At 63.2% G+C, this 9,450-nt stretch overlaps 1 protein-coding gene across 1 annotated transcript in view; it reads right to left on the minus strand.

Annotated features, from left to right (window-relative positions):
* Positions 1-477: 477 nt before the first annotated feature.
* WSCD2 (WSC domain containing 2) overlaps positions 478-9,450 on the minus strand; it is a 13,510-nt gene continuing 4,537 nt past the window's right edge. The window contains exons 2-8 of the mRNA XM_026060279.1: positions 8,415-8,529; positions 7,643-7,827; positions 7,366-7,487; positions 6,609-6,783; positions 5,987-6,151; positions 2,882-3,082; positions 478-830 (exon numbers count right to left, since the gene is read on the minus strand). Coding sequence (XP_025916064.1) covers positions 478-830; positions 2,882-3,082; positions 5,987-6,151; positions 6,609-6,783; positions 7,366-7,487; positions 7,643-7,827; positions 8,415-8,529 — 1,316 coding nt within the window. The remainder of the gene's footprint in view (positions 831-2,881; positions 3,083-5,986; positions 6,152-6,608; positions 6,784-7,365; positions 7,488-7,642; positions 7,828-8,414; positions 8,530-9,450) is intronic.

Raw genomic sequence — 9,450 nt, forward strand, 5'->3', positions numbered from 1 at the left:
GCGCGCTCCGAGGGGCCGGGAGCAGCCGTGCAACTGCTGTCTCAGCTGCAAGGTTTTGCATCGCGCTCGGCGAAGGAAGGGCCAAATCGTGCCCGGGGCTGCGTGATCCCGCAGCCGGAGCTCGGCCTCCAGCGGGACCCGCGGCCGCCGCTCCGACCTGCAGCCAGCCTAGGAGGCAGGATTGGCTCCAGCCGGAGACCGGAGCGAGCCGTCGAGGGATGGGCAAGGAGCAGGCTCGGGGCTGGTCCCTCACAGGTGAGCGCCGCTGGCACCGAACCGCCACGCTGCACCGGCACCGGGGGGGGGGGCTGCATCAAGCCCAGCAGCCGCATCCGCGGACGCCTCTGCCGAGCCAGCGCCTGCCTTCGTTTCTCATGCGGGGAATCGCTCACAGCTACTAGCAGCAGATRGGGAATGGAAAGCAAGGCACCCCCGGGCGCAGGGGAGCGGGGGCCGGGCACACCGAGCCGGTCCCCATCACCTCGGGTAGTAGTCGTCCGGGACGCCGGAGAGGTTGCGCAGCTTCAGAGCCGCGTCCACCGTCTTGATGTAGCCGCCGATCATCTGGCGCATCTCGGGCGTGTAGGGGTCGTACTCCAGCTTCCGCAGGCCCGAGCGCTTGAAGTTGCCGTCCTTCTGGCCCTCGACGCAGAGCAGCCGGTCCTCGAAGACGGCGATGCCCAGCAGGCCGACCATGCGCTTCAGCTGCGCGAAGAGGTCCCGCTTGAGGTCCTCGAAGTGCACCACCAGCACGTTCCTGCCGAAGCGCAGCCAGTCGAGGGTGTGCGTGGCCCACCACGGCGCATAGGTCCGCACGAACTCCGGCCACTCTGAAAGAGGCACGGCGCCCCGTTAGCAGCCGTCCCCCCTTTCCCCCCCCCCCCCCCCGAGTCGCCCCGGGGCCGCTGGATCTCGCCCCAGCGGCACCTTTCCAAAGATGGGGCGTTTCGCGCCGAGCGTGGCCGCAGAGGCACACGTGCCATCTAACCGTGCTCATTTTTTCCCAGGTTTCTTAAGGCATGTTGCCACTGCACGTTGCACAATCTCATTGCACACTGCCGTTGTATGTTGCACACTACACACTGCCATTGCATGTTGCACACTCTCACGGTACCGTGCACACTGCCATTGCACGTTGCACACTGCTGCTGCACATTGCACACTGCTGCTGTACATTGCACACTGCCATTGCACGTTGCACACTGCCATTGCACGTTGCACACTGTCTTTGCACCTTGCACACTACCACTGCACGTCGCACACTGTCAACACAGCTCTTGGCTGGGAGATTAATAAACCCCCGAGCGAGACACGTTTGCCAGCAGATTCCTAGGGCGACTACTTGAGCTCCCTACTAAAATCTTTCAATTATCCCCAAGGTTTCTAGCTAATTGATCCTCACATAAAAATCAGGTGATAAAAAGGATAATGAAACATCAATAATATGCAATGACTCTCTTGGAAGTGGAATATACGTGTATCTTATGACGCATAAAAGCTCCGGGTATCTGCTTCTTCCTCTTGTCCTCCTTGAGAAACCAATGCCTGATTAATAGCTTAAATGTATTTAATTCCCCAAAGAATCATTAAACACAGTATCTGTTTCGTTAAACAGATACAGGACAATTCACCTTGTGTAATCATATCACATAAAACTTTGCTTTGGAACCACTCCAGGGATATCATAAAGTTAATGTCACGGAACAAAATACTGATTTTACAGAGCCTTCAGCCTCGGCTTCCCGAAAGCACAGCTGCAAACAGAAGGAAAAACCCAGAATTCCTCATCCTGCAGCTGTGGCCACGCGCGGGGCCGCGGCGAGCAGGGACACGCGGCGCCCGGCGGCCAAACCCCGCGTTTCCTCACCCCTCGCCCGCGGTGAACCGCGGCCCTCGGCAAACACCCAAGCCCCGTTCAAAACCCTCAAGCGCCGGAAAAGCTCCCTCTCTCTGGGCAAGTTGTTCCGACGGTTAATTAACCTGACGATTACCCCGAAAGCTAATTACGCGGCTAAGACGCGTCTCCCCCGGGGAGGCATGGGGATGTGTTCCGATGCGCGTCCAAGCCAGAGCGTGCCGGGACCAGCGGGAGCAGTGCGCAGCCCGCCGCCGGCAGCACACGTGTCCCCTGGGATGCCGGCGGCACGTTCCCAGCCAAACACCCTCCCCAGGGACAACGGCTGCTCCAGCATCCCAGGGGCATCAGCTCCGCTTGCTACACGGGTGTCACTGAATAGCTGTAAATCCGGGGGAAAAAAACTGGGAGAAAGTGAGAGCGGCTGCCTGCAATATCCTAGTGGCGCCGTGCGGGCTGGCAGGGAGGACCTGTACGGAAAAGGGGGACGCAATTCGGATGCGGTGCCGGGACCGCGGCGGCAGCAGGAGCCGGGCTCGGAGAGCGCGCGAGCATCGCGGCGATGACGAACCGCAGGCGCACAGCAGCACTGCCGGCAAAAGCTCCCCTTAAACAAACTCTGAATTAAGGGTAGCAGATGTTCGATGAAGCTAAATATTTTAACTCTTTCCAAAGAAGCCAATTCCACAACAGCAATTTGCAAATTGCTATAATTAACAAGCCTCCGCAGGGCGCCTGTGCGCGGGAAAGGTGTTCCCCTCGGAGCAGCCGGCTGCGCACGAGAGCGAGCTGCTCCGAGCTGCTCCGAGCTGCTCCCGCGGGGAAGGGCTGGGCCGGCGGCAGCTCCCCAGCAGGGATTTTATGGCCTTTGCACAGAGCTTCCCGCAGCCCCGGGCCCGGACACCCGCATCTTGGGGGAGGTATCGGATAGAAACGCCGCCCCGCGCGGGATCCTGCTGCTCCCGGCCCGGAGCGGGCGGCGGATCCGGGGGCGGCGGTGCCACGGGCGCCGGGGCGGCCGCCTACCTTTGCCCTTCCAGTGGGCGTGCGAGGCGAAGCCGATGTGGCCGCCGTACTTGCGGTTGAACTCGGCCATCAGCGCCTTGTAGGGGTTGCGGATGAGCAGGATGGCGGCGTCGAAGGACTCGATCTCCTTCTGGCCGCTCTCGTGCGTTTTGATGCAGATCGTCCTGCCGCTTCGCCAGTGGTCCCGCTCGCCCTTGAAGCCTGCCGGGACACCGGCACCGTCGGCACCGGGAAAAAAAAAAAAGGAAGGAAATGACCAGGGGTGACATCAGGTTGCAAAACACGGTTGGAGGGAAGCAGCTGGTGCTTGAAATAGTATTTGCATCCCTCTTCCAGATGGAAATAATCGCTTTGCCTGAGTTCCGACTCCAGCGCTCTTGCAAAATTCACGCGCTACGGGGCTGCCAGCGCGTGGGAATTGCTGGGGACGGCTGGAGGCACTACGGGCACGGAGTCAGCCGGAGCCGCCGGTGTTTCCCGCGGAGCCGCGACACACGCAGCCTCGGCCCGGCTGGTTTCGCAGCTCTGCCCGGCTCCCAGACAGTCCGATCCCTCGCATCCCGGTGTTCCTCGAGGGTCTCCGATGCAAAACGCCCGGGCACCGCACAACCCTCGCAGGCCGCCTGCAGCACTAACCAACCTGCYGGAGCTATGCGTGAACTGGAGGGGCGAGAACCTGTTTTTAAAGCGCTCGTCTCCCCGGCCATGGTGTTTAAACTCTCCCAATAAACCAGGAAGGGAAAAAAATCCCACCTGGCAGCCGAGCAGCAGCTCCCCAGCGGGAAGCGCCGGCTCGCCGCTCTCTGGGCACGCAGCAACCCTAATCCATGGGAAAACGCTAGGCCCGCGGGGCACCTCCGGAGCAGCGGCTCCCCCAGCACCAGGACGTGGTGCCGGGTCTCCGCACCCRCGGCGGAGTCGAGCCCGGGCGGGAGCTAAGGTGTACGGAGATGCACAACATCAATTAGCGATGGGCAATCGACTTTCCGCAGTGCCACGGCTAAGCTGCCGGTTGCCTGGATACATCCCGGCCTGCTCCGGTGAGCCCGAAACCCCACGGATCGGGTCCTCAGCCGGATGAGCAGCACGGCTCCGGCGGCGCCAGGGCTGCCCTCCCCTCCGCAGGGAACCCGCAGCGGGGTCCCGGTGGTGCCCGCGGATGTGGCCGGGGAGCCGCCGGAGCAGCTGGAAGCGGCTCCGCATTTACGAGGCTGAATTGGGTAAATCTCAAACAAAAATTTAAAAAAAAAGGAGGGGAGGGGAGGGAGAGGAAAAATGTTGCCTCTGTTCCCGCAGTGAGCGGGGCTTTAGGGAATACTCTGGGTCCGAATCCCCGTGCGCCGACCTGCAGCCTGCCTGGCCCAGCTCCGGGTGGCTGCACTGGAAAAGAGGATTGCACCTCCGAGTCGCCCGAGAGAAGGAAAAAGCAAGGGAAACCTCCAAGATCTGCAAATTAAACTATCGGGAATGGCTATAAAATGGGATAATTGGTGGTTTTTTTCCTCCCCTCCATTGCAACAGCGGGTGTTATCAGGAGGAGCTGCCGGGGAAGCTGCCTTTGGCCTGAAAAAGCCTCATCCCTGCCCCAGGCTTTATTTCTTTTAATTTTTCCTCGCTGTTTCATTGAGGAGGCGGCTGCTTTTCCCTGGAAAGCCGGCAGCCTCGGGGGCCGCGGCCGTTCCCCATCCAGCCTAGCTGCGGCGGCAGCGTTCGTACGACGTCCTGCCTAGAAGGCCCTAAGGACGGCRGGAGCAAAAGCGTCCTCCCTCTGCGGAATATTTACTCGGCACGTAATTCCCATGTCATGGCAGCGCAGCAGATGGACACCCAGCAAGCAGCTCGGCCCGAGGAGCGCGCRCTCCGAGGCAGCCAGCAGCTGTGAGCCGACTGTGCCGATCCCCCTCCGAACAACATTATTCCGCTCGGCTGCCGTGCGTGCCCCGAGCAGCAACGTTTGCTTGGAAAAAACCTCCTCTGCAATGGAGAGATTGGCCTCTTGCAGCACGAGGCAGGGGGATTCGCTGCCTTTAGGAAGCGGATCTATTCCTGCCCGGAGGAGACTCCGGGGCTCTCTGGAAGGGCCGAGGCTGCGGTAGGATTAGCGCAGCTCGCGCCCGGCCGCGGGCAAACTGATCCGAGTCTGCGCTCAGCCCTCGATCTGCGGGAAACCGGTCTGCGGAGACGCGAGGCGACGGGGGTGGAGGAAGCGGATAATTTGCTTTCGGATTATCTCCTTTTTTGGACATTTCCCGGACCAGAAGCTGATCTAAATGATACGACGTGAATCACGCGATCGCACGTGGCTAATGCTGCAGATGAGATCAGCTCCCTTCTCCCCACACCCATGGGCTCATCGGCGCTTTTTCCAACCGCTAACGCTCATTAATGCAAATATTAGCATTGCCCCGATGCCCGGACCCAGTCGGGAATTTTATCCGTACGGCGGCAGGACCTGAAGCCCAGCCGGCGGCCTCTGCGCGGGGCCGGCCCTGAGCAGCTATTTGGGCCCAGCGTGGGGGCATCTGTCCCCAAAAAACCGGTGCTTTGCCGGTGGGGCCTGACGGGTGCAATGGGGCTTTTGCTGCTGGGTGGCTTTTGGTGACCGATTCCTTCACGGATTTTCCCGGACGATGCCTATTCACTGCACAAATTTCTCTTAAAGCACTAATTAAACGTGAATCGCCGGGGCGAGCTGGGGACCCCGCGAGCCCCCGGTGGGCGGGCGGTGGGGAGCAAGGCACAAGCACCTGGGCAGGAGCCACCAGCCCCGGCCGGGGCCACGGCGTCCGAGGGTTTTGTAGGCAACACCAAAAGATGGATTTTTTTTTTTTTCCCTGCCTGAACCCAAATCTGGTCAAAACCCAGTCTTTTCCTGGGTGGAAAAAAAAAATATGCAGGAATTCCCTTGTTTGAGAGGGCTGGAGCCGCTCTGGGAAGCTTCGACACCCCCCCCACACACACAGTGGATTCAAAAGGACCAGCGCACGCGAGAAACGCCGGTTCTGCCCCAAAACGCTCCTCGCAGATGTTGCCGCGGGAGCAGGAGCGGGAGCAGGAGCGGGATGGGATGGGACAGGACGGGGCGGCTGCGGAGCCGCGGCGCACCTTTGTTGTAGAGGGAGCCGTCGAAGTAGTAGCTGCCGGTGTAGAAGCCTGTGGCGAGCTCGATGAGGTGCCGGGCCCAGGTGTTGCCGGCGCCGGGGAAGCTGGCCAGCGCGGTGAAGTGCCGGGAGCGGGCCGGCAGGAAGCGGCGGTCCATGCAGCGGTTGTCTGCAAGGAGAAGCGGGGCGTCGGGGCGGGAGGGGGGGGAAACGCCGGCCCGCGGCCCCCCGCCGTCCCCCAGCGCGCCGGTTAGCGACGGAGACGAGGAGAGACGAGAGCGCGAGGGGAAGGAGCCCGCGGGAGGCAGATGGCAGACGGTTATTCCTTGCACCCGCTTTAAGCGGTAATTAAAGCTGTTTGTTTGTTCAGGGGAGGATTTATTTCCTGGGAAGTTAAAATAAATGGCAATTTTTAATGGCAGCCGAATAGGTATTTCAAGCCGCCTGTCACTTTCTCCAGGGTGACATGGGGCCGGTGCCCCTGGGAAGGGGTGCGGGATGCTTGGGAAGACGGGGTCCGAGCGGGGGGTCCGTGTCCTCCGTGTCCGGAGCGCGCGGCGGTGCGGGGAGGCGATTGCTGGCCGTGCCACACCGTGCCGAGCCGCGCTGCACCGCGCCGCCCTCACCTTGCACCTGGGTCTGGTAGACGAGGAAGTAGTCGGCGGTGCCGCAGCTCTCGTACTCCTCGCCGGGGCACCGCTGGGCGCAGAGCTGCTCGTCCTCGCGCTCGTGCAGGGTGAAGAGCCTCGTGGGGAAGCCGCAGCGGCACGAGGTCCCGGCCAGCGCCGACAGCGGGAACTCCTGCGGCAAGGGCGCCGGGGCCGGCATCAGCACGGACAATCAGCCCGATTATCCCGGGCAAAGCGCTTACGGCAAGGGAGGAGAAGGACATCTCCTTCACGCAGGGCTGGAGCGCGACGGCAGGCAGCGAAGGGCTCTGCCCAGGGCAGCGCTTCCCCGGCCCGCCGGTGCCCTGCCGGTGTCTGGCCGGAAAAAGCTGCTCGGTTGCAAGCAAGCAAAAACTGCTCGGTTGCAAGAAAAAGAAAACCGCTCGGCGGCAAGAAAAAGAAAACCACTCGGCTGCAAGAAAACAAGCACCCAGCACGGTTGAAGCTGGGGGCACCTGGGCACGGGGGGGGTCACGGGGCCTCCCAGGACTCCACGGCTGCAAATTTGATCAGGTGCAGTTCGGATGCATATAATTATCGCACTAGATTGGATTCGAATTTATCTAGTGCGGCCTTTTTTTTTGCTGATTAACGAAGCGAGTGGGGCGCTTGGCCGTGGCAGCTCCCCGGGTGCTGGCGGAGCCGCTCCGCGCCCCGGCCTGGTCGGCCCTTTTGCCCAGTGCCGGCACATCCCCAATCCCCCCCCCCCGGGTACCTTTTCGGTGCAGAAGTCGACGCACTTGTCCACGGACATGTTGAGCATGGTCTGGCTGGCAGGCAGGGCGATGGAGACGTTGTCCGGCCGGCGGAAGCACCCCCGGAATATGGCGCTGCCGTCTGCGGGCGAGAGGTGCCAGATCGGTGCCAAAACCGGTGCCGAAAGCCACCGCGAGTCGCGCGGGGACTCATCCGTCTCACCCGTCCCCGCGGCCCCCCCCACCCCCCCCACCCCAGCCGCAGACCGGGGCTGGCTGCGGTTTGCCGGCGCTTACACCTGCGGGCCGACTCCTGGGCCAGCTCCAGGCGGTAGACGGAGAGGCGGTTGACGCCGCCGCACGTGTTGCTCCGCTCGCCCTTGCACGCCATGCCGCACTCGGCCTCGCTCGCGTTGGCCGCCTCGATCTTGTGGCCGCAGTAGCACTCGGCGCCGAACTCCAGCCCCGCGTACAGGTAGCCCCTGGTTGGGGGGGGGGGGAGAAAGAGAGGGACGTGGGGGGCGAGCGGTGACCGCCCCGGCTGCGGCCGCGGGACGGACGGGCTCTGCTCCGACGCGGCAAACCCCTTTGCAAACGCCGCCCATCCCGACGGTGCCGAGGCTCATGCCCGTGGCGCCCCCCCCCCCCCAAAAAACCGGGGGGCGCCGGCCGGCCCCCCGGCGGCAAACGCCCCGGGGGGGGGGACCCCCCCCCCCCCCTTCCACCCCGCTCCGGGCGCTCGCGGCTGCTGCAGCTGGGAAGCTCGGGGGGGGGGGGTGTTTTGGGGGGGGACCCCACGGTGCAACCTGCGCCCAGATCTCCCCGGAAAGCATCTGCCAGTGCACGGGGGCGCGAGGGGCAACCGCAACCCCGGCCAGGTCGGGATGCAGGTCGCCTTGCCGAAAACCGGCTTCTCCCCATCCCGGGAGGAAAAAACCAGGAGAAGAATCGGGGGGGGGGGGAAAAAGCAAAGCGCAGAATTGCACGGGTCCGAAGCGGAGCAGAGGGGCGGCGCGGGCCAGCCGGGAGCGCCGGCGGCGCGGGAGCCGCGGTCCAGCACCCTACCCACCGTTCGGCGCAGTTGTCCTGGCAACGGAAGACCGTCATCTTCTTGTAGTCGAAGAAGGAGACGCCGCGGAGCGTCCGCCGGCGCGTGTTGTCCACGTAGCAGCCGATGTACTTCGCTGGGGAGAGGGCGGAGAGGGGGGGGTGAGAAGCAGCCGCTCGCGCCGCCCTCCCCCGGCCCACGGCCTCTGGCCACATTTGTCTCCTCTTTTATTTTTTTCCCCCCACTTTTTCGACATGGATGAGCTCACACCTGGCAAGAGCGGAGGCTCTGACACCCCCCCCCCCCCGCATCCTCTTCCATCACCAAAACCAAGCAAAGTAGCCCCAAAAAAAGAGAGCAGCTAAGGGGCGTGAGAAGCAGTACAACAAGCGATCCCCTTAACTCTGCCCACGGTGAGCGCGAGGGAGCCGAGGACGGAGCAACACAGCTCCTCTCCCCGGGCCGGCCCCTGCCCTGACCCCGGCAGGTCCTCGCCGGCGTSGACGCCCGGCCAGGCGAGGGCTGATGCCTGGGCCGAGAGCGGATGAAGACGCTGGCAGAGAGGCAACAGAGCTGAACGGACGATWAGGACGAAACCACTGATTTGACGGACGCAGCCTGTTGCAACGCTGCGAAGCCGAGCAGCGATCTCCGTATCTGCAGTGCGGACGCACCGGCTGGCTGCCCCCGGGCCACGGGCGGGAGCGCGGGCCCCGTTACGGCTCCTCGTTAGATGCCCTCGTTAGGGCCGGGCACGCGCCCTGCTCCCTCTCCCGCGCCGCTGGGCGCGCTGATGGTGCCAACGCTCACAGAGGGGGGGAAAAATCCATTTCTTGGGACGGCTCCGTATTGAACCTTGATGCAACGTCTCACAATAAAAGGCACCTGTCAGTCCTGCAAATGTCGGTGGGGAGAGCGCCCAGGAGGGGGAGAAGGAACGTTTCGGTGGATATTCACACGTCCGGACAGGGAAGAGGCAGGGTGAGGCGCGTCGTGGCGGCCGCGTGCAGCCACCGAACGGCTCCGGCGCGTGCTGAGTTAGCTGCGGGGGGGGGGG

This window comes from Apteryx rowi, unplaced genomic scaffold (genome assembly GCF_003343035.1).
Source record: "Apteryx rowi isolate R43461 unplaced genomic scaffold, aptRow1 scaffold_168, whole genome shotgun sequence".
Classification (NCBI taxonomy): Eukaryota; Metazoa; Chordata; class Aves; order Apterygiformes; family Apterygidae; genus Apteryx; species Apteryx rowi.